The sequence below is a fragment of the Canis lupus genome, chromosome 27 (assembly GCF_048164855.1).
Source record: "Canis lupus baileyi chromosome 27, mCanLup2.hap1, whole genome shotgun sequence".
Lineage (NCBI taxonomy): Eukaryota > Metazoa > Chordata > Mammalia > Carnivora > Canidae > Canis > Canis lupus.
In genome coordinates, this window is record NC_132864.1 from 9217746 (window position 1) to 9243227 (window position 25482).

General features: G+C 48.4%; 1 protein-coding gene across 8 annotated transcripts in view; it reads right to left on the minus strand.

The window, feature by feature from the left end:
- Window positions 1–252: 252 nt before the first annotated feature.
- The window catches only part of GLT1D1 (glycosyltransferase 1 domain containing 1), an 86953-nt gene continuing 61723 nt past the window's right edge, over window positions 253–25482 (minus strand). For 4 of the 8 annotated variants that reach the window (XM_072802145.1, XM_072802140.1, XM_072802146.1 and 1 more), the window contains 4 exons: window positions 22067–22110; window positions 20671–20791; window positions 8901–8999; window positions 253–850 (listed from right to left, as the gene is read on the minus strand). In XM_072802145.1, coding sequence (XP_072658246.1) covers window positions 689–850; window positions 8901–8999; window positions 20671–20791; window positions 22067–22110 — 426 coding nt within the window. In that variant the 3' untranslated portion in view covers window positions 253–688. Of the gene's footprint in view, window positions 851–8900; window positions 9000–15992; window positions 16163–16182; window positions 16356–18823; window positions 19039–19344; window positions 19822–20670; window positions 20792–22066; window positions 22111–25482 lie in introns of those variants that run through there. The other 4 variants (XR_012019089.1, XM_072802142.1, XM_072802141.1 and 1 more) reach the window with 4 other exon arrangements.

Here is a 25482-nt window from a genome sequence, read left to right on the forward strand (position 1 = left end):
GACTTCAACAAGCTGAAAATGATACACAAGATATTTAAACAAAGTATGAAACTGGGACCGTCTACAGTGTGCATAGAAAAGCACTGTTTCACATCTGCACTTTGGCATTAAAATAGTGACTGTGCATGAAAACCCTCCTCGTGAGGTGCTTGAGCATCAGCACCTCTCTTTCAGGGGCAGCAACTGGAGGTGGGGCGGGGGAGCGATTTCTCGCCGATGCTGCGCACAACACCAACACACAGCGGCTGTCTCTGTGGACTGACAGCGACACGTTTTATTCTGTGGACTCCTGTCTGTGGACATGTCTCAGTTTAGTTTCTGCTTGTGGAACACTGAGTCATAGGTCATCAGAAGATAGGTGGGAAGTGTCTGTAGGGGGATGGCTGGTCCAAGAGTCCTACAGCAGCTAAGGCCACTCTCTCCAGGGCTCCCCTCCTGGCCCCGTGTGTCCATGAGCATCCTCATCTCCACCAGGACTGACCAGGTAGACACATCCAGGATGTTATCTGGAAGCCCAGATGGATTTTGGATGAGGTCCTGCCTTACAACTGATGTTGCTTATCGGTGATTCATTTAAACTGGCTTGATTCATACAGAGCTGGACCTGTTGGCCCAGAGCCCCGTCTCTGGGTACTCCCTCAGGGCTGGGCATTGGGCTGGGGCCGAGGGCAGGCGTGTGACAGCACCCTTACTCCTCGGTGCTCCCCTCGAGGGTACAGATGAGGTTCTGGTAAGTGTCTCTTTCCACCTGCCATGAGTGATACATTCTCACGTATTCCTTTCCGTTGGCCACAATCTCTTTTTCTAATGCAGGATCACTAACCAGTCTCTTTGCCAGCTGAACAAACTCCTGCAAGGAGGTAGAAGAGAAACAGGTGTAAATAAACTGGTGACAAGCTTTAGCAAAGGCACCCAAAGCCTGTGCCCATGTTAGCTTCCAGCCTCTCCTTCATCCACTTCCTGTGCTCTGGAGACGTGGCTTTCAGGGGGGATGAGAGTTCATTCAGACGTGGGCTGAGTGACAAGTCACATGAACCCACACACATATGCATGCACACACGTGCCAGGATGACCATCCACATGGGGACCCCCGCTCCATAATCGGAAAGAATTAGAATGATTTCGATTGTTCAAGAGTATGGAGAGAAAGGAGGGGGGCATCCATGTGTGTTATGTTGCACAAAGTAAAGGGCAGAGTGCATGAGCCGGAGGCCTGCAAGTGACCTCATGTCCTACCTTCACGCCATTGACCTTGGGGACATTCCTTAGCCTCTCTCTTCCTCTGTTTTCTCGTGTGTCACTGAGGGACGATGGAAGCACCAGCCTCATGGTGTGTTGGCAGGAATGAATGGGTTGGTACATGGGGTCCTGGCACAGCCTGACACAGACTTCACCATCATTATCACCAGGAACCCCCGAAGCCCATGCAAGTTCCAATTAGACAGCCAGGCCTCATGTGAACATACGGCGCTTTGCCATTTAAAAAGAATGCCCACGTACTTTCAAAATTATTGTTAACTAAATGTTGAATGCTCTTTATAGCTAGCAATATAAATAGCAATATTGATGATACAGCAGTTATATTTTTATGTGTTATGTATACACTTTTTAGTAAATTGGTGTTCTTTTATAATAAAAGTGAAACACATTTATTCCTACCTCATAATTGAACGTTCGTATAAAAATTATTCAAGACACTTACAACTTCGGTCTATTATTTTCTGACACTAGTCACATCTTGGATTATCTGACCCGCAGACCACGGCGGCAGCCACCTCTTAGGATTTCGACAGACCACTGACCACTTTACAAACCGAGCGCTGAATGATGAAGCTTCTAGGGATGGAACCTGAGAAAGTGCATGGTTTCCGGTCCGCACGGAAGACCCAGCAGAAACACAGACTTCGGTAAAGCAAGAGAGCCGTGGGTGGCGAGGAGGAAGCCCCCGGCCGCAGCACAACCAAACCCCGTGTGAGCGGCAGAGAGTGAGGAAGAACATCGGGAAAAGCAAAGGGAACCCGGACTCGTGGGATGTCAGACTCATTCCCGGGGGCTCTGGGCCAAGCCCTCCTGTGTGAGCAGAGGGAACATGTAAGTGCACGCCTGTGGACCCTGAGATGCTCGTGGTGACAGATGGCCAGGCACTTGCTGGGCAGACCATGTGCCCTCTGTCCACACACGCGCACCACCGTGCAGGCTCCTCCCATGTGCTGGAGGGGGTCTTTCTCCCAGCTCCAGAGTCTGTGCTCCACCCACAGACTAAGTCAGAGGTGATGTGTCTGAGCCCCAAGCAGAGCTCCCTGGCATCTCCCGTTCCCACTCATGCCCTGAGGCCTGGGCTGCCCCCTGAGGATGACAGTGCGTGGACAGAGACACCCACGAGGACAAGGTGAGGATGCCTCACTGACTGGTCTGGACAATGAGGCAGTAGGAGCTTCGGCACTGCTCCCGGGAAAGAAGCACACGTGCCAGTTGATCAGCGTGTTAGCAAGAGCACTGTGGATTCTCTGCACTGCCATCTGTGGAACTTGCCAGAAAACCGGTCAACTGATTGCCAAACAGTTCCTTGAGGAAGGGGCTGCTCATCAGTGTCGGGATCTGCTTCCTGCAGCATTGGGATCTGCTCTTGAAAATTGCTCAGGGCATACACAGGACCCATGTGTGGGTATTCCACACCTGTGAGAGCTCGAAGGCCCATCTCGACACTGTTCTAGGCCAGGACTGGGACCCCGAGCACCCACCCCGCACCACAGTAACCATGGCCTGGACTTGACGCCACATCCTCCATTCAAGAGAGGCCTAAAGCCTGGGGTATCTACAAAAAAGCACCTCGTGCTAAATGAGCCATGTGAAACTTTAAGAACATGGCCCAGAACATGGTGCAACCCCAGGACCACAGGTGTGCAAGCCCTGGCTCCAGTTATATGTTTCTGAAGTTAAAAAAACAACAAAAAATTATACAAAAGAGCATGGTTCTATTTTCGTCATCATACGATGAGCACTTCACCTTTCCTCCAGTGGCTGCTGGGAAACTTCCCTCTGAATCAGGGGCAGGGGACCTGCCTTCTCTTGTGGAGGCACCGCCAAGGTTCAGGGGATGAGAAGTGGAGTCCCTCTGACAGAACTGATGTTCAGACCCCTGTTGGGATCCTTGTCATAATACTGTCACCCTAACATCATAGGGCAGGGGGATCTCAGGGAGAAGCAAACGGCCCCGCAGGCAGCACACTGGACGTGGCTCTCAACAGGGATGGTTTTGGGGAACATTCCATTCCAACCACCTCTGGAAGTTGTATGGACCCTCTTGTCCAACAGAAGCTAAAATCCACTGTATAAAAACAGCTTCAGGCTGGGGATGCTAAGAAACAGCCCTAAAGCTCAGGCTATCCTGTAGGAGGGCACCTGGCTCACACCCAGCTAGGCAGCCCACAGACCAGGTCCCTGAACCCACGAGGCCCAGGAGCGAGGGGCAGAGCGCAAGGCGCCTGGGTGCATGTCCTGACCCCCGTTCTGGGCTGCTTGGGACGGGACAGTCCTCGGCTGTGACCGGCATGCTGGGAAGGTTCATGCCCTTCCACTTCTCTTTTGCTCCCGAGTCAAGGAGAAAGCCCAGGAGAGGTACGAGCCTGCCCTCACACGCTTTCTGCCGAGGGCAGCTGGTGTGTGGCCTGGAGCCTCCAGCGGGGCTGGACTGGCCACAGATCAGCATACAGCCAGCATCTGTCACATGCTTACCGCCAGGGAGCAGCTCACGTTCAGAATCCAGGATCTGGGGGATCTCATGATGGGGTTCATGCCCTCTCTCATTACCGTAGGCCCCATGGTGGCTCTAAGCAGCGCCCCATATGCAACACACCACAATTTCCAAATCAAAACGTATGAATAGTCACACAAAGCAGGACAAACAGCCACAGATAACTTTGCATCAGCTCAGATACGACTTTGCTGCCAAGTCAGTTTTGGCACCAAACTCCCAAAAAATCAAATTGTTTTTCAAGCGCATTTTGGATTTTGCAGTTGAAGAAAGGGACTGGGACTGTGTGCTATCCCCATGACTCCTTCCTCAGACAGAAACAGGAGCAGAGAGAGGTTCAGGAACCGGGCCCAGGGCCGCAAAGGGAGCAGTAAGCGGCCAGGATGGAACGACACTGGACGGTTCAGCTCTGGGCCCATGTGCTCCTCCTCCAGTCTTGGCAAGCAAAGACCAGAATGTGAGGGAATGCGGTGGGAGGAGAGCTGGCCCTGAGAAGGTTCCAGAGGGCAGAGTGACACAGCCAGGTCGGGGGCTCAGAAGGTCAGAGAGAAAGAGCAAAGCCCTCGAGAAATGTAGAAGTAAATCTGCCAGGAAGTCATCTTGGCTGTGCTACGGGGACACGGGATAACATGGGGTTAACTGAAAGAGGTCACCTCAGGAAGTGGGCTTTGGGAGGCCGCCCAGGGGGCTTTGCAGCAAAGGCTCCTGGTCAGCATTGCCCTGCTGAGGCTGGGGGAGGCTACCTGGGCCACAAACCCTCCACAGAGGGTGACAGTTGCACCTCAGCTGGTGGCTGCCCTCCTTGGCCACACGAATGTCCGTCCACACACTGCCCTGTTAGTTGTGGGCACGGCTCGCCCTGCCTCTGACCTCAGCCACCAGCCATGCCTGCAGGTGCCAGTAGTGGCTCCAAGCCATGGTTCTCATGGACCACCAGCTCTGAGAATGGCCGCGGCAAAGCAGGAGCCCCTAGATGGCACATAACCAAGCCGTCTGGGTCATGTGCCCTCCCTGCTCAAGCAATTGCTCTGCTCTGACAAGCACACTCTACCTCTGGTGTGCGGGTACCCTGGGGAGAAGGAGTGCACTGGCCCTATGTCCATGAGAACAAAGACAAGGATGGAATCGCCACCCGTGGCTTCGGCTGAGAGCAGTGGCAGTGGACGCAGAACAGCTGGTGATGCACCATGAAACCAAAGGGCCTGGTTGACCGTCCAGATGGGTCCTAGAAAATGCGTCCTGGAAAAATATGAGGTTGTTTCCAAATAGCCAATAATGGATACTTTTTAATTTAATTGCTATGTTGTTGATTTTTCTATTAAAAAAATGTCTGGGTGATGTAAAAAGATGACAGCCTATCACCAAGACGTGGGGACTGTGAGGGCCGCTTCAGAACCATGCCCACCTAGTCCCGTGTCCTGTACACCTTACATGTGAGTTCTCGTTCATTTCTGCCACTCCCTGCGGGGCCCGCGTGCCGCACTGTGCTCCCCCTAGCTCCCGAGCCGCACGTCCCCACGCCCCAGCTTCAGTACACGGGGATCTGCCTGCTGTGAGAGCCCTTCCCTGCTTCCTTTGAGGCGGGCCTCATCCTCGCCGGGCAGACCTTGTGTGAGTCCCAGGATTCAAGCCCTACAAAGCCGCAGGGGGCCAACATCCCATTGGGAGTGGTGCCTGTGGAGCTGAGGACGGTGGAGAGGCTGGGCTGCCCTAGCCTGGAAGCACCTGCTGACACTGTAGGCCCCGGAGGCCCTGAGCCTCTCCCCTCAGCTCTTACCTGCAGAACCCAGCACAGCACAATGCCTGCCACACAGCGGGGCCTTGAGCAAAGTTCTCTGCCTAACCCTCCTGGTGTGTGGCGGGAGCGGATTCACCTGCCTTGTCTCCGAGACGGACAGAACACACCACTCTGGTCCTGTCGTGCCAAGCCCAAACTCCTCTTTCTGGCTGCGGAGACCTACAGTCGGGCCCCCTCCACTTCTGACGTTGCCCGAGGACCCCTCGCCTTGTCTTCTGTCTGGAGGACAAGATGTGGTCCCGAGCCTAGGAAGATGCTATTGGACACGACCTCACTGGGAATGTCACTCCTGTGGGTGACAGTCTCATCCCCTGCTCCTTCAGAGAAGGCACAGCCCTCATCCCGAGCAGACATCTGTCTGGTGGCCTGCCTGGCAAATCTTCCTTCCCCTGAGTGTTTGGATAGGCCATAGAGTATTTAAACCAATAACCGACTGAATTATCGACATTTACAAATTGGTGAATTCCAGCCTCTCCTCACGCTCAGCAAGGGCTGTGTCCCCAGAGCAGCCGGCAGTGGGCACTGTGCAGGCCCCTGGCTCCCCCGGCGCCCCCAGACAAGACAGCACGCGCCAGTGGGCCTCAAACCCGCTTCTTTTCTGTTTCCTGCCTCCCAACACCGAGGCCACACTTACTTATCATACGCCCCTCCCCTCCTGCCTTCGGGACTGACCAAGGTATTAAGCTGGTATCTGCCGCCACTCTGAGCTTTTACTCTCTGTGGCCAGACCTAAGGGCCGCGGGGGGCTCTGGGACACAGCACCCGCACACACGGCCAGCTTGGCCCCGAACCGGAGCCATGGCCCAGGATGTACAGGCTCTCAGAGATCCTGAAGACAGGGCTCCAGGAAGGGCAACAGAGGGCGAGGGCCGGGGCGGGGACGCCAGAGTACGGCTGCGCTCTCAGGTGGCAGGTCACGGGTCTGCTCCCACTGCTGGTTTTATTTATTTATTTATTTATTTATTTATTTATTTATTTATTTATTTATGATTTTATTTATTTATGATTTTACTTATTTATTCATGAGAGGGAGAGAGAGGCAGAGACACAGGCAGAGGGAGAAGCAAGCCCCGTGCAGGGAGCCTGATGTGGGACTGGATCCCGGGACCCCAGGATCAGGCCCTGGGCTGAAGGCGGCGCTAAACCGCGGAGCCACCTGGGCTGCCCTGGTTTAGTTTTATACAAAAGTTCACCAAATAAACTAGAAGTTAAGCGATGCCCTTTGACAACCCCTGACATCCTTCAGGCAAAGGCTTTGTGAAATTTGTTTGCTGTTTGAAGGCTGGGTGACCGGGGTCTAGCACATGAGACAGCAATTGGCGACCTCACCTCTTCCCGTCAGGTTGCTGCAGCCTCTCCATCAGGCACAGAGAGCTCACTCAGAGCTAGCTCAGCCTGGGCCGCACTCTCAGTTTACACTATACACCAACTTCAGCAGGCTGGCACCGGTGCACAAGATCCCTCTTAACAGGTGAAATGCTGCTTCTGATGCATATCTGAATACAGATTTGAAATAAATCTTGCACCCTCTGGCAACCAGCCAGGGGCTAATGCCACCTGAGCCCCTCTCCATGAGAGGACTAGAACCACACTTGCTGGCTTCTTGAAAATGCATTTTAGGTTTCTGAGGCGAGCTCCCACCCTGCGCTTGATTAAGTCTCGTCGATACCATAAAGCAGACAAAACAAAGCCGGGTGTGACAGCCACGTCTAGCGCACTTTTTAAAGTGTGTTAGAAAACACAACCTTCTCCCCATGTGAAATCTAAAGTGTTCTTTTTTATTTTTTTTTAAACATCCTTTGTGAAACCAATGTTGAGATGTTGGAATCGAGATAAATCCTAGACTTAGCTCTGCGTGTGCTGCAGCACGTCTGCGAGCAGAGCTGACACGAGCCTGTCAGCGGTGGGACACTGATTTGCAAATGTCAGAAGGAATCGCTTGCTGGAAGCTCTGTGAAATAAGAAAGCCAAAATGCTTCTGTCCTCATGTTCAGACACTCACTGACCACTTAGAGAGCTCTGAAATTGAGCTATGAAATAAATAGCTGTTGAGTTTGGAGAGATGAAAATAAAGTGCCTTTACCAGGGTGGAGACACTACTGTCTGACCTAAAAGCTTGGCTGGCGTTGATTCCAGAGATCCAGAATGTGGTTCAAAGCAATAAACCTTTGTTTGGAGAAGAGACAAGTAACTACTACAAAGTCTCCCTGTCCTGATACTGCTTTGGCTGGTAGGTGTTGCTGCAGAGAGGGAAGGCATTAGTGGTTAGGCCCCCTTTGCTGCTGCGGTCGGCCCCCCGGGGGAGCTAGCACGCCAGGCAGCCGTGAAAACAGGTGAGCCGTGGTTGTAGCAAGGGAAACAGAAAGCTCTCTTGGATTAAGCATCTGCCATAGGAAATCTGAAACCTGAATTTTCAAATATTTGACTTGACTATAATTTTTTAAGTATAAATCCCTGTATTCCTGAATATGATATGTGCTTTAATAAAGACGCTGGTAGGTAGAACCTAATTTTCAAAGACTTAAAGAACAAGACTTGGGGCTAAGAGTCTTCTTTACTGCTGCCTGACACAAGGCACGGGCTGCAGCGGTGCCTCTCCTGTGGTGACAGCAGGTCCAGAGCTCTGGCCGCGTGCCATGAACACACTCAGTCTGGTGTATCCCTCCTTCAGCCTCTGTCACACTTCCAGGAGGCAGAGGGCCAATGAGCTCCGCTTGTCCGGAGGAGAAAACAGAGCTTGGAGACTCAGGCCAGGCCACATGCCCTGCAAGCAGTCCCTGGGGGTTCAACTGTAGGCAGACATGCACAGGCACACTCGGGACCCCCACATGCTTCCTCGAGGTCCTATGCACACACGTGCCCAGGCTGTGTCCACTCTCAGCTGCACCATCCTATATGTTACTTTCAAATACACGTGTAGGTGCGTGCATATGCACGAGTACTCAGCTTATTCTGCACGCTGTTTGGAGGCATTGCAGTGATCAGATATGTGGCAATCTTCTGAAAACCAGTAGGTTGCTAGAAATAGAAGATTGTATCTGAGGAGCACCCGCTTTGGATCAGAAATCCAAGCAGCTCAGAAGTGACCTGACTTGTTCAAGGCCATGTCGCACGTTGGAGGCAGAATCAGGAACAGGCGCAGGTCTTGTGTTTGAGTTTCTGTTCTAGGTTTTTCTGAATCACGTGTCCACCCTTGTGGCCACAGCGGACACGCGCCACACTTGGGGCTCCCATCATGTGAGGGGGAACCACTGGGCACTGGTGAAAACATGGGAACCGCGGAGTCTCCAAGTGAAATGCCCATGAAAACCATTCCAGATAAGCTGATCACAGGGACCCCATCCTTACCTGAGGGTCTGAGAACAACAGCCCTGTGACCTCATGCTTCACCACGGCCGCGTTCCCGGGGATGTTCCTGGCCAGCACTGGGACTTCCAGATCCATCGCCTGAGGATATGAGAGAGAGAACACAGGTGGGCAGTCGTGATTAAGAGCTTCCCTGGAGAGATTGAGCCAATTTTGGGGGAAAATAACTTCTATGTCAGCCAGACCTCTGGCACATTATGGAAAATACAGCTCATCAAAGCGATATCCCAATCTAAACACTCCATTTTCAAAGTACATACTGCATTTTAATTACGTACTGTTGCAAATTCTGGAAATCTCTATACTGCAAGACTTTGTCTGACATAATTACCGCAATGTCACAAAGAAACCCCCTCTCTCCAAATGTTCGCTTGACACTTGTGCAGTGACAGTTTGGAGTACACATCATTAATTATCCTCATTACTCCCCCAATGAGTCATTTTCTCCCAGCACAAGCCTCGTGAATGGCACAGGAGGACCGAGCAGGTCTCTTTGGCACACAGACAAGAGTAAGAAGGAGAATGATTGATCATACCGATTATTCACTGAGCAGATTCCATTCCCAAAGGTCTGGGATCAGCATGCGGCATCTGCAGCCCAGCCCAAACTGGCATCGAGGTCTCGAAAAATGCCCAAGAGCATAGCGGGGAGAGTTGGCCTTACATCCCCGGCGAGGCAGCATCTCTTTGGTTCTCCTCCTACGTGTTGGGGAACCTGACCTGGAAGGGTCTATTTTGGCCTCCTACGTGGAGCCTCCTGGGGCCGCTTCTGCCTGGGACCACTCACCTCTCATGTGGCAGGTGCCCTTCAGCAGATGAGAAGGACATCCCTTTGTAACTTGGTGTCCACAGGCAGGACTGGCTTACATCAACAGCTAATCGATAATCTCCCTTTTACTCTACTAAAGTATGTCTGAGGCACTCTGATTCTGTCTGTGGCATCTACTTTCATGTAATACAAATCTGGTCATGAAACGGTGACATTCGATTTTCAGAAATGTAAAGTTCCCCCACTGCAGCCACAGTGGGAAGCTCTATGACACTGAGGCCTTCCTATGGCAGGTACGCCAGCAACACCAGAGCACCCAGAGCACAGTGTGACACACAGCAGATGCTCAATAAATAGCGTGGAGCTGATGCCCCAGGAGCATCTATGGCAATGTCGTCCAGCGTGGCCATCTTAACCAGCGGCTGCCGTCTTGGTAGGCTCCCTGGTTTCCTGGTTCTTCATCATCTATATCGTCCCAGTCTACTTTGAGTTTAAGATCCAGGCCCTAGAGAATGCGGGAGCTAGCAACACCTTTCTCTTTCAGCACGTCTCTGAGGCTATTCTGTTCCCACCATCGGGGAGAGTGGAAGAGCTGGCCTGATGAAGGACTAGAGCCCCATTGTCCTGCTCCTCCCCAGCCACCCATCTGCTTCCCCAGTGCAGTGGTGGGTCTCTCTCTGTCAGGCTCTCCTGTTGGTGTTGGGAAGGCATGGAAAGTCTCCAAGTCAGATTTTCCATTTTCATTTTGTAGGGTCAAGAGCAGAATCTTTAGTGGTTATTCACACTCAGGAACGAGGCACCTTGGTAGCAGAGGGGAAAAGTAACCCGAAATGGTCACATCCCAGCTCTAGAGTCACAAGTGCTTACGGACCCCTGGTTGGGCTCCCTGGGGTTCTGATACACTGCAGGTACAGTCTGGAGTCCTGGAAGATGGCACAGGGCCAGGGATCAAGAGGCCTTCCTTGGTTTGGAATTAAGATCTTGGTCTTATTATCTTTGCTCCGGGTTCACACAGTGGTTGTCAGCCCCTGAGTGCAGCACTTTCACTTGGAATGATGAGGAACCCTGCCCTGGCCCCTGTTCCACCCCACTCCACCCTACCCCACCCTGCTTTGCTCTGCCCACAGTCAGGCAACTGTGAAAGTTCCTCCCATAATCCTACTGTTCAGCTCAAGAACCAGTGAAGCAGCAAGTACACCGAGGGGGTCCTGGATATCTCACTGGGTCTTGGTTGCATCATTTGGGAATAAGGAACTAAACTTTCCTCTCCACAGCACATGAAAAATTCGATGTCATTTTGCACAAATACCATTATGTGGTTTGTGGCATAAGCTGACTAGTACATCCACTACATCAGTTACGAGGCCATAACATAATTATGGTGAGTGATGCTACGAGTCATATGGCTTGTCTCTCTGCTTGTTACACGGTGCAGGTCTCTGGCTCGTTAAACTAGCACATCACACTGTGATTTCATTTCTAGACATTTGTCAGCTAACTGCCACACCCCCCATATGGATGAGACCTCTGGCATTGTCCTATCTCACCCACCATCTCAGGTCAGGGCAGAGCTCAGAAAGAGGGTGATTGGCATGTCAGGGCACATGGTGAGCCCCATTTCGTGTCCCTCCTCCAGGTGGGTCCCATAGTATTTTCATACTCCAATGGTACATTTGACCCCTGATTTGGGATAAGCACCAGAATATTTGAGAAGAATCTGTGGCAGACACAGATTGAGTGGAGCTATCTAGAAATGTAGATGTAGAGAGAGACAAATGTGGATTTATAAAAACAATGACCAGATCATCACAGGATTGGCTGATCCTGAGGGATAACAGAGTTTAAATTTCTGTCTCAGGCAAAGAAGATCTTATCATCATCTCTCCTATATAGACTCCCTTGTATATCCATTCAACCAGTGCTCATTGAGGACCCTTCCTACATGAAAGGCTGCGCACCACTGAGCACTGTCCATTCACTGTCCACTTGTTGGACAAATATTTGTTATCAATCGGCAAATAGCAGGATGCAGGAGGCTTAGGCGATGGGACCCATTGGTTGAAGGGGGATAATGATGTAGTATTGCCTAGTAGGGGGCACCTTGCTTGACTCAAAAGGCCATAAAGAGAAAACAACAAATCAACCAAAGGAAGTAGAAGGAAAGCAATAATAAACGCAGCAATTAAAGAAACAGAAAGCAAAAACAAAGGAAATGATATATCTAAATGCAGAGTCTTTGAAAAAAAGTCAATGAAATAAAGAAGTCACTAGCTACCCTGATCAGAAGAAAGGGGAAGGCAAAACAAAACAGAGCAAGGGGAAACAGATCACTGAAACACAGAAGAATTTTAAAGTCATGGGAGGATATTCATAGAAATCTTTGCAAATAAATTTGAAAACCTAGCTGAAGTGGGTAGTTACCAGGAAAAATACTTCTTTTAAAAAAAATTAACCCTGGTAGAAACAAATGCTTAAACAGATCAAATCCTATAAGAGAAACAGAAGTTATCGAGGAAACCATGTACAACAAAAGGATCATCTCAACGATGTCACAAGAGAATTCTAGAAAATCATCAGACTGTATCATCCTAGTACTGCAGGAACTGCTCCAGATCACAAAAAAGGAAAGAAACATTCCAAATAATTGTTATGAAACAAGTTCAACAATAAACCCAAGCATGAGACAGATGGCACAGGAAAGGAAGGCACAGGCCAATCTCATGTTTAAAGCTCTCCATAAAAATCCTAAAGAAAATAGTAGTAAACAGAATTCAGAAGCACATAAAAAAATCATGGAAACCAATCATTTCAGTCACGTATAAAACATTATACGTGAATGGACTAAACACCACTCTCAAAAGGCAGAAATTATCAGACTTGGTTAAAAAAAAAAAAAAAAAAAACCAGCAAGACTCAACTGTATTCACTCCCTACAAGGGATACACTTTGGATTCAAAGACACAAGAATTTGAACGTAAAAGGAAGAAAAAATGTACCTGTAAACTGTAACCACAGAGCTGCCCTGGCTATATTTTTACATCAGACAAAATGGCCTTTAGGACAAGAACTGTTACTGGAGACAAAGAGGGGCATCCCACAATAATAAAAGGATCAATACATCAGGAAAGCAAACATTAAAATCATAAAAAAAATCATAAAAATCACACACCTAGGACAGAACTCCACAATACCTGAAGCAAAAACTGACAGAATTGAAAGGAGAAATAGGCAATTTAATGATGATAACTAGACATCTCAATACTCCACTCTCAATAACTGGTAGAACAAATGGACAGACACCATTCAGGAGACAGAAGGCCTGACAGCACCAACCAACTGACCTGATATTTACAGGACACCCCCTGCCAATGGCTATAGGAGACATGTTCTTCCCAAGTATACATGGTTCCTTCTCCAGGACATATCATATGATGAATCCAAATAAATAATACTCAATAAATATAGAAAGACTGAAATCATATAAAAGTATGTTCTTTGACCACATTTTTGGGAACCAGGGTATGGCTGTGGGATAAGGGAATGTAAATATGAGACAGAGGGGGTCAGGAAGACCCTAGGTAATAGGATTTAAATTTTAGGTATCTTATGAACACGTGTGTGTGGGGGGGGTGGGGGAGATGGAACAAGGAGGTGAGTATAGGTGAAGTGTATATAGCTACTCAGTATACCATTCTTTCAGTTCTTCTATGGGTCTTAAACTTTTAAAAAAATCAAGAAATAATAATAATTTTCTTAAAGTGCAAGCCTGAAGCTATTGTACCTGGGTCTGAATCCTGGTTCTTTTACACAGCTGACCCTTGAACAACAGGGCTTTGAACTGTGCAAGTCCACTTACACATGCATTTTCTTTTTGACAAATATGCTATAGGACTGTGAATTTTCCCCTCCTGATGATTTTCTTGACATTTTCCTTTTTTCTAAATTACTTTAGGGTAAAAATACAGTATATACTACATACAACATACAAAGGATGTGTTCAATGACTGTTACACATTATTAGTAAGGCTTCTGATCAACACTAAGTTATTAGTACTTACATTTTGGGGGAGTCAAAAGTTAAATGCAGATTTTTGACTGCACAGGAGTTGGTGCCCCTAATCTCCACACTGGAGATTCCAACTAGTTGGAATCCAACTAGTGGGTCAACTCCACTAGTTGTATGATCTCGAGTATATGTCACAATCTCTCAGCTGTTTGCCTGTTTCCTCTGATGTCAAATAGAGACTATAATAAAATCTCCTTCATTAAGGGTGGTGAGGAGGATTACCTAACAGTACTGAAGAATTTAGGCTTATTTCTGGGCATAGTTATCATTGCAGGTAAATTTGAGATTGTTGATGGTCTCTCTCCCTGAATCAGTAAGATTCATATGTAGTTTTAACTACATGTCCCAGAGCTCAAGACTGCATTCCACACCCCCATGATCCCAAATAAAAAAACAGGTGCCCTTAGAAACTAGGGAGCTGGAAAGAACAAAAATTAAAATTCTATTAAAGTTTGGGATAAAAATGATAGCATACAGAAGCACAGAAATAAATTTGGACCCTTTTCTTAGACTATACACAAAAATGAACTCAAAATGAATCATCAGCCCAAGGTAAGAGTTAAACCAAAAAAACTCCTAGAAGAAAACACAAGAGTAAATCTTTGAGTGCTTAAGTTAGGCAAGCATTCTCAGATATGACACCCAAAGCAAAAACAACAGCAACACCAAAAAAAAAAAAAAAAAAAAAAAAAACACAAACAAAAAAACCCAGATACTCTAGACTTAATAAGAATTTTAAACTTTTGAACTTCAATGAAAATCACTAAGAAAGTGAAAAGACAACCCATGGAGTGGGAGAAAATATTTGTAAAGCATCTATCTGGTAAGGGACTTGTATCTATAATATATAAAGAACACTTACAACTCAATAATGAGAAAGATAGCCCAATTTAAACACAAGCAAGAGATTTGAGAAGATGTTTCTTCAAGGAAGATACAAATAGAGCAATAAACATCTGAAAAGATGCTCAACATCATTCGTCTTTAGAGAATTATAAGTCAAATCCACAGCACATTATGACATCACACACCATAGGGTGGCTATCACCAAATAGATGGTAACAAGTTGATGAGCATATGGAGAAACTGGAGCCTCCACATGCCCTGTTGTGGGATATGAGATGGTGAGGTCACTTTGGAAAACAGTGTGGCTCCTCCTCAAAGGGTTAAACAGAGTTCCCATGGGATCCAGCAACTCCACTCCTGGGTGTAGACCCAAGAGAAATGGAACTATATGGTCAAGCAAACACTTGTGTGCAAATGTTCACAGCAGCATTATCCATCATGGCCAAGCAATGGACACAGCCCAAATGTCCATGAACTGGTGAGAAGATATAGAAGTGCAGTGTATACGTGCAATGGCATGTTTACCAATACAAAGGAGGTCCTGACACGTCCTGCAACATGAAAACATTATGTTGGTGACAGAAGCAAGTCATAAAAGCCCACATGTTGTCAGATTCCCTTTATATGCAGTGTTGGAGGAGGTAAATCTGAGGTGTTTGCCTCAGGCTGGGCTTGGCATGGCCAGGGAACACTGGGAAAAAACAGTGACTGCAGATGTGTCCAGGATTTCTTTCTGGGGTGATGAAAATTTCCTAAAATTGACAATGCTGATGGCTCACAACTTGGGAACATGCTAAAAGCTCCTGAATTGTACACTTTGAATGAATTTACGCTTTAAACAAATGAATGCATGAAGGCTTCTTACATGAATTACATCTCAATAAAATTGTTGTATTCAAGAAGCATTTTAAAAAGACGTCTGAGGGATCCCTGGGTGGCGCAGCGGTTTAGCGCCTGCCTTTGGCCCAGGGCGCGATCCTGGAGACCCAGGATCGAGTCCCACATCAGGCTCCCAGTGCATGGAGCCTGCTTCTCCCTCTGCCTGTGTCTCTGCCTCTCTCTCTCTCTCTCTGTGACTATCATAAATAAATAAATAATTTAAAAAAAACGTCTGAATTTACTCAGAGTGTTGTGTCCTATAATCAAGAAAAAAAGCCTCAAACAACGATTTATAAAACACATGCCCAAAGATTGTTTTTCAATAAATTTCCTTGCCGAGTAAGTGAATATTTCATTGCTAACTTTTTATTGCTACAGCACTAAATCAAATAAAATATTATGGTGTAAGGATGGTGATGTCATAGAACACTAATTAATGGGTTTTCCTTTATCTTAAAAACTTCTTTGTTTTCAGTCCCGTGATAAATTTTGTGCTTTTATCTTTCTATGATACCTTGTCTTGGCTGCGTGGAAATAGCACTTATTGGAGATCGCCTTCATCAGGAACAGGTGAGGTCACACAACTGGCATTCTCAATGTGGTGAGCAGACAATATCTCCTGTAGGGTGGCTGCCGCATGGCTGGTTGGTAATAACGTTTTCTATAAAAGTCACCACACCCATCCTGCAAGGAAGGTAGCTTGCTGTCAGGCAGAGCAACAACAGCCATGAACTGGGAATATATGGGGTTCTGGTCGCTCCACTAGTACTGCTGTTGTCCCCTTCAGCAGATTCTCTTCCCACAGATCCTGTTGGGGGTGGCTTTTCTCATCATTCAGGGCTGAGTTCAAATGCTCTCCTCCTGTTGCAGTAGCGTGCTAGGGAAACAGAGCACCACACACAGGGTGGCTTAAAGCACGAAATGCACCGTCACAGTTCCAGAGGCCAGAACGATCTGGTCCAGGGATCCCTCCCTGGCTGGGAGATGCCATCTTCCCCCTGTGTCTATGCATGCCTATCTGTCCAAATCCCCTCTTCTCACTAGGACACCCAGCACAGTGGCTTGGGGTCCACCCTAATGACTTATCCTAACACGACTGCCTCTGTAGAGACTGACCGCAGCTTTAGAAGAGGTCCTGGCGGGGGATGATTAGGACCCTGATGCAGCTCAGCCCCGAACACTCACCACTGACCACCACTCCCTCCCTGACAGCTGGCCGCCTTCCACCCTGTCCCCTTGCACCCCCTCGCTCATTTCTTGCCAAGAATTTGTTACTTTCTAAAGCCCTACGTTCATTGACAGATTTCCTCACTTCCAGTTTCTAATTCCTTCTTTCTGCCCCAAACAAGGGCATACATTCCCCACAAACCACGACTTTTATATGTCCTGCTCCCTGCTGTGTCTCCAGAGCATGGCCCAAGCCAGGGCACTTTGCACACCCGGCACACCTTGGTCAAATGAAAGGATGCCCAGGAATATATATCTGATTACTATTTCCATTACTATTACTATTTCAGCCAGACACCGGGGAAGATGTGCTCCGGTCAGCCAGGAGAGCTGCGATACCTTCTGGGTTGTGCTGGCCTACGGTGGGGTGGAGCAGAAGGTACGTAAGGGGACCCAATGGTTGTGTATTCACAAACAGGTAACTGTGAAGGCCCCTCTTCAGAAATACACTGTCGTTAGGAAAGGAAACGTCTTTAGAGAGAAGAAGCCGGTGGGAAGGCTGTTTTCATATGGTCAAGACATGGCATTCAGGAATCTGATGGTTGATTCTTAAGTTGCTTTCTCAAGATGTGAAGTCACCTCCTTATAAACAAGCTGCCCTTAAGAAAGGCAAAGTCCAGGGCAGGACAGGGTGTGAAGTGGGTCCCGACAAAACCTGGACCAGCAGCGCGTCTTGTGCCAGACGGTGTTGGAGATGGGCACGTGCACCCTGTGTTCCACTTTCTGGAACACAGACGAGGCTAGTTCAAGACCCGTGGGGAGGATAGCGGCGCAGACCTGGTCCCGGGTTTCAGGGACTCAGAGGTGCCCGATTTCTCCGTGAGTGAGCTCTCCCACCTGTCGTTGGTGGCTGAAAATCAGATTCCACCTGTAAAAGACCCTTGTAGCTAGTGCCCCCTTTTCTGCAGAGCTGCCAGAAAGGTCCCAAGACGCTGCCACCCCTCCATGTGCAGACCAGCCTCTAGAGCGCAGCTACTAGGGCCCCTCCACCGAAGCTGGGGAGAGCGGGCCTCGAAGCGTGGGCACTGGCTGTCACCTGTATTTACGGAGGGGCTGCTGATGCACACCCTAGGTCAAAAGCCTCCGTGGCCTGGATTTTCTCATGCAGAGGTTTGCTTGTGTTTTCACAGCCTTGACTAGCGCGTGTTCAGGGCGGTGACCATGGCCTGTCGGGTGGGCACAAGGTGGGTCCGAGATCCCGCTGACACACACACACACTGGCTGCCCTGGATCTTACATCCCGCAGGTTAGAATGTTTCTCAGCACGGAGGCCCATTGTATTTGGGAAACCACTCTCAGATGCAAGAGACAATCTTGTGCCTTGAGAAGTACTTCATCTCCCTGCAGGTCCCTCCCCGCCACCCTCAACTAAATGCCAGTAACACCCTTTCCACTGTGACCACTCGAAGGGCCATTCGCTTTTTAGGGTGGGATAGGCACAGCCCAGCCACACACACTCACTTTCACACTAGCCACAGTCAACACGGCACATAGTCACAACTGTCCTTGGGGAGAGCCCTTCAGTGACTCTTCAGTCACTAGGGACTGGGCCTGGAAGCTAAGAGCTTGACAATTATCTTGTTACTCTTGGCCTTAGAATATGGCCCTCCCTCCCCATGGGCAGCAACGCTCTGACCGGGAGGGTAGTGTGTGTGTGGTGTGTGTGCTTGCACTCGCGCGTGCATGTGTGTGTATTTGTGTATGTATGTGTGTGTTCCAGGGTGGGGTGGAGAGCCTAAGTACGGGGACTGAGGTGAGAAAATACTTTTCTGTGTTACTTCAATTTAATTCTACAGGGCGAAAAGGAAAAGACAGAGAAAGAGAAAAAAATAATAATTTTACAGGGCGTTCACCTCCATAACAAGCCCAAGCTGGAAACCGTGGATTCACTGTAGGAATATTCACTCTACTGCCCACACATCCAGCTCAAGCAGGGTTTTTGGAGTTTATCAGTAAGAGATGTGTGTTAGCAAATGAGATTTTTATATACTTCCAAGAGAAAACAAAGCTAATTCTGGGAGGTCGAAAGATCTCTTCCTTCCAAAGTGATATGTTCTCATTCTGTGATTAACCACTTTGGTTATCTGAATGGATTCTAATGAAATGCACCCAGACCACTCCTCTAAAATCAGCTTTATTCAAAACCCTCAACCCAAAGGTTATTTTGGAGTTTTCCAAGGGAGCACAGCATCAACATTTAAGGCAGTCACATTTGGTAACAGCTGCCTTTCCTTTGAAGGAAATGAGATTTGACAGTAGTTCATCCGCTGTGAGATGCGCTGTGCGCCGGTGATGAAATCATGCCTGAATTCGACTTCGCTTTTTCTTGGGAACTTGAACAAGAAAATGTATATTTACATACAAAGGGCATTTGAGCATCCATCAAGGACTGGTGGGGTAAGAACGTGCCTTTCTAACGCCAGCATGAGGCGCGAAAGCCCTGGCCCCTGGGACTGAAGCCAGCCTGAAGAGGCGGCCGCCGCCGTTCCGGCTCCCGTGGAGGTCCTGGCTCTGCCTGGAGACAACGGGTCATGGTCGTGCTGTGCGCTCTGAAAGCCCCCAGCGCTGGCGTCGAGGTTTGGTCATGCGGCTTCTACCCCTGCTCCCGATAGCGCTTTGGGTTTGGGATTTTGCTTTTTTGGAGGATGCACAAGAGAATATGAGGCACAGGACATCAGTCAGTTCTTCAGTTTAGGGAGGGTTATTCTTTTGGCTGCTTTCATGATCTACCATGTTCTGTGCAGCTGAATTGTACCTCTTGCAAACAAGTTCAGTAAATCCAACTAGCGTCCAAAGGAAGAAGTGGGTACCGCAAATATGACAAAATGATGGCATGGCTCTAGGTAGGCATTTCTCACGCATTGAGAAAGAAGATGTGAACACTGTCCCAGAGTCCTGGAGGCCCGATCGTCAATGTGCCCTTCTCTAGAGAAGGTTTTATGGTGAGCTAGTTCTTACGCACATCTACCAAGTGCAGGGCATATGTTCGAAGCTGGAAGCAACAGCACATGATGACATATATGCTGTGGCTTGTGACTGAATGTTATGAAGGAACTGCAGGAGTGAGGGCTGGTCTGGACAGGGACAAACAGAGGCCATTCTGTGCTGAGCTCATTCTTGAAAAGGAGTCCAGCCCATGATGAAGGAACAACAAAACGACAAAAAGGAAAGCCTTCTTATGTTAGACACATGCTGACACCTCAAGCAGCTGTGCAAAGCAGCAGGTGTTCTGGTGAACTGCCCGGCCACACTGACGGCTCACATGACAAACAATGCACAGGGGTTCTGGGGTTGGGTTGGGCCCTTCCTTGGATGCCATGCCACGGCCAGCCAGGACTTTCAGGGCAGAGGCGCCTTATGCCTGCCTGTCCCCGCAGAACAAGTGACTCAGCACTGGATGGCAGTACTGTGCTGCCTTGTGTGGAGGAAGTGATGCTCTGGGGTCAAATGCTAGATGAGGGTATCAGCTCTCCCCTCACAGCCCTGCCCACCCCTCCCCGTGTACCTGTCACCCCCGTCCCATGCTGTCACCCCCATCCTGCCACATGCGGAAGTCCCACCCATTCTCATCCTGAGTTCTGGGATTATAGAGCATACTGAAAAGAAGGAGAAAAAAAAAAGATCAAGAAAGAGACTTCTTGCCAAAACACACTTTAACCCCATCTCCTGGGCAACCTCTTATAACCATGGTGCCCTCCCATCAAAGATGAGAGGTCACCTCTCTGACCTAGTTTTATTTTATTTTTTAGCTGCCAAGGACAATTGGCAAAGAGAAATATAAGGATATTTTCTGAAGTCTCAGATAGAACTTAGAAACAATTTTCGAGGTCCGAAGGAGAGGCTGTTTTGCTTTCCACAGTGCTGAGGGGTGCACGAGTGGATTAACAAGGACACCCCCTTCATAGATGAGAGCAGGAGGGATGTGCTCCCTGATCCCACCTCCAGGACCCAGGCTGTGTAATTACCTCCAGAATTGCCGCAGACATGCCCTCGGAGACAGAGCTATTGAGCACCGCGAAGCAGTTCTTGAGCGCCGCGTGGAGGTCTTCCTGAGGCATCTCCCGGAGCAGCCTCACCCCAGGGGTCCTGAAACAGGGGCAGGGACAGTTTCTGCCACTGGGAATCTTATGGGGAGGGGGTCCCGGGGAGGACAGGCAACAGCTCCGGAGAAATTCTCCAGGAAAAGTCGGCATCACAGATAGCGCAGTGGGTTTGACATGGAAAGCAGTGTGGGGATGAGGGGTCTCTCCCCTTCCCCACCCTGATGAGCCGCCAGCACCGTGAGTCATGCCTCCCAGGTATCAGAAGCCAAATATAAGTTTCTGGCCACTTTTTCTAATAATGCAACTTTTTTCAAATGACTTTTTTTAAATAGTAATAGGGACAATAATTGAAATACAATAAACAGAAACAGAAATGTTAAAATAGAGATTGCAACAAGCACCCAGGTGCCTACTGCCCCAAACTGACATATCACGGAGGTTTTGTTTTATTTTTCTCATCCAGCAACACTGATTCATGTCCATCCAACACCCTTTTCCATCACTCATATAACTGCTTATAGTTTTACCTGCGAGCACTCAGGATCTATAAGCAATAATAGAAAGATGCTTGCTTATCTATGAGGATGAAATCAGGACTTCTCAGTGCCCTTTGCTGATGGGGATGACCAGTGACACGGAGGAGTCATTCTGGGGGATCGATCATGAGGATATCACCTGAAAGGGGGCTGGCCCAAATGGGAGGTGACCCTTTTGGCTCCTGCTCTTTCCCATCTCCCCACTGAAAACTCAGGATGTGCTGGCGGAGCTCTGTGGACACTTGTCACCCTCAGGACAGAAGCCACAGGCAGAGGATGGCTGGACTGAGGCTCAGGACCCATCTCCCCAAAGTCATACTTGGTCCCAGGCCAACCACATATGGTTGTTGCTTTTGTGAGCAATTAGCCGCCACATGTTCAAGCCTGTGTTCTGGAGCCTCTGCTACTGGCAGGCAAAGGCACCATGGTTTCCCTTGGTTCTACCAAGCACTTGATATTTTAGGTCTTTTTGGTTTTTGCCAATGTGATCAGTGGGAATTATAATTTCAAAGTGGCTTGCATCAGCATTTCCCTGAGTGAGCAAGGCTGGGCATCGCCACTCCTGCAGGGATTGCTTACACTACCAGCACAGTATCCTTCCTGTCAAGTGGGGGTAAGTACAACACCTGAATCTCCTAGGATCACGGGGAGCTCACAGGAGGTAGCATTTGGGAATACTAGGAACAGAGCCTGGGCACGGTGAGTGCTGCACAAACATTCGAGTGGGATTGGCCACTGGGTTTTCCTCTCCTGCAAAATGCTGGTTCGCTCCCTCTACGTACCTCTTTACTTTGGCTTTTACTTCCCTTGTAAACACTGGGTCGACCTGAAAAGAGACAAAGGCAGATTTTAGCAAAAGCCCGGGATGAGCCTAAGTCTCAAGAGAACTGCATATCATGGCAACAGAGCCAGACTCCACAACTCAGAAAGGAAAAAATCACATGGAATACGAACTAATGACCTGATGGCACTACTACATAAGAATCCTGAGGGAGAGAGGAGCACTGGGGAGGGAGCTCTGAGAAATACATTTGTCTCCTGTCTGTTCTTGGGCCCATCACACAAGAGCCTGGTGCAGCCCTGGGGACGGTAGGGCCAGCCCCCCATTTCACTCAAGGTCTTGAGGCAGAAGTGATCCCCAGCCATGGGGCAATCTGCTGGCCACATGACACTTGGAGGGAAGGTGGACTTTGTCATAAAACCTTCGAGGCAGAGTGCATTGGAATCCTTAGCAGATCTAAGACAAAGGACCTGATAGAACTAAAATTTTATTTCTGACAGGGAGCATTCCCAGAAACACAGTTTTAAAGCCAAGGGCACATCCATCAAGTTGATGTGTGGATAAACAAACTGGTCCATCCACACAAGGGAATATAACTCAGTCACAAGACGGAGTGAAGTCCTATGCCATGGACGACTCTAGAAAACGTAATGTTCAATGAATGAGGCTATTGACAAAAGGCCATGTACTAGGTGACTCCATTTACATGGAATACCCAGGATGTGCGGATCCAAAGAGAAAGAAAGTAGATAAGTGGTTGTCAGGGACTATGACTCAGCCACACTTCTCAGCACCTGGGACTGAGCAGTGAAGAGCAAGATCCCGCAAGCCTGTCGGCCATTGCTGGATTCACACAGGGACACACACATTCCCGGCCCTGGGGAACCCAACTGGAATACCATTTGCTCGTACAACCTCTTCTCAGGTGGGCTTGCTCTCTGAGGCACCAGGAGGACATGAGGGGATACTTGCCCACTGTCACAGGTTCCCACAGGCCCACCCAGGATGCAGCCGCAGTGTAGATTCACCACATTGGACTCACCAAGTACAAACTCAACCAGCAGACAGCGGCTTTGCCCTTGGCTGTCTCTCTATGGGCGTTGTCAACAATGAACACACTTCCAAAATAACAAATATTCTTAAGTTTATGCCAGTGTGACACCAAATTCTGAGTACTTCCTCAAAGATACAGACAGAAGAGGACATAAACACACTCTACTAACACAGTGTCTGCTGGCTCATCCTGCCCTCCTGAAGAGCAAGCGGTGAACACAGAATCAATTTCTATTCTCATTCACACTTTGCCAGTAGGTATTAGGAATTACAGAACAAGTCAGTCTAATGAATGACAATATCCTTATACTTTATCATGCCAGATGAAATAATGTTGCGCCTTCCAGAAACTTTAAGTTTTGTGTGTATGTTTGTGTGTCTCTGTGTCTGTGTGTGTGTGCTGGGCCCCAAATCCTTCAAACCACTGGCATAAGTGAAATGTATCCCAACAAGTTAACATACCAAATGTGGATGAATGCATAAGGAACACTGAAAGTATTCTCAGAAAAAATGTTTTTAGAGTTTAATGTATTGTAATAGTGATGCTACAGGAATAGCACAAAAGACAGTCGTATTTGCATGTAGGAGAGCTCAGTGAGAAATGACTATTAGTGGGTAGAATCCAGCTTATGGTCAAGATGCAGTGAACACCATTTAGTTGCCATCAATAAGTGATTTGCTTGCTCTCAGAAAATCCAGATGCTTATGTGACCTGGAAACATTGAACGGGTTTGTGTATGATTGTTATAAAATTTAATTGCTTAAGTTCTTGCTGAAGCATTTCGACCTGCACAAATGCTTGAAGTCTCCACTCTTGTATTAAAAATTTGCACACAAATCAAAGTGGAAATTCTGCCAAGACCCGATTTCTGTCCCTGTGTTTCCACTCACAATCACCTGTTTGGGTACTTTAGAACTCCACGGGGGGAAAAAAAAATCTAGTGTTCAGGACTACCAGTAACAAGAAGAGAACCTTTTGTGGGGTTTTTCTGGTCTTTGTTTTTAATATTCTTATCTATTCATTTGAGAGAAGAGATAGTGAGAGAGCCAGCACAAACAGGTGGATGGACAGAGAGAGAGGGAGAAGCAGACTCCCCACTGAGCAGGGAGCCCAATGTGGGGCTTGATCCAAGGACCATGAGAACATGACCTGAGCTGAAGGCAGATGCTTCCCCTATGGAGCCACCCAGGCACACTGTTTTTTGTTTCTTAAGAATGAACTGTTTCCTGCCATAGAGGTTTCTTGAATTCTCCACGTGTGCAGCGTGCTAGCTGTGTGTCTTTTGGCAAAGTTATTACACACTTGGCATGGATAACACTCGGGTTGTGTCTTCCAGACATACAACCAGACAGACCTCACTTGCCTCTCGCAAAGCACCAACAGCTGAGCCCTGGAAGCTCAGATTTGTTTGGAAGTCCCGGGGAATTTCTGCACCAGACGTCGGAAGCGAAGTCTGAGCATCACTTCTGATGAGGACAGTTTCCAGAATGCCCATGCAGGCCTGGAAGCAGTTTCCATCAGCCACCAGCAGAGGGCACATGCTCGCAGGTGGCTTTAGTAGCCAGATGTTTCCCTGGAGGTTTGCTCCAGGTCAACTGGTCAACCTGCAGGCAGTGGGCCCTGCAGGAACCATGCTCTGGAGCCCTCCTCACCTGCTTCCTTCTCCTTCAGTGGAGCTGGGTCAGCTAGAAGCAGTGCCTGGGTTAGAGATGAACCCATGGAGACTGCAAACACACTTCTATTCCCAGAAAGATCCTTAAAGGAAACACTCATACTTATGAACGATTTATTTACTGCTGTTAAGAGTCAGTATTTATTCATCACATACTCTGGACCTAACGCATGCTAAGTTCTAAATATGCACTAACTTACTTCTTGCCAACAATGCTGTTATGATTACCTCACTTTATACAAGAGGATAGTGAAGCTCAGAGAGCTCATGCACTTTAACCAGGATCACACAGCTAGAATGGTGCCGGGCCAGGAGACTGAATTCTTAAAACCACTGCCTCTCTGGCATCTACTCAGGGATTTCATCAAATAGTTCATAAAAGTCAACATGCATTATGGAATAAGTACTTGCTTATCTATTTATTTCCCCATGATCTCCTATCTGTAGCTTTCTATTTCCCTCCCTCTCTTATTGTTGCCATTCTCGCCACCAGGAATACTCCCCTCTGTCCCCAAAACCTATTCATCCCCAAGACACAGGCAGATGCCACCTCCATGGGAGACTTTCCTCCATCATCTAAACGAGAAGCAATGTTTCCTCCCCTACTTTCCTTCCACCTGCTAACAGACCAAGTCCTGCCTTGTCTGCTACTCGTCCACCTTGCCCCCATATGCGTGTCCCTGTCCCTCTA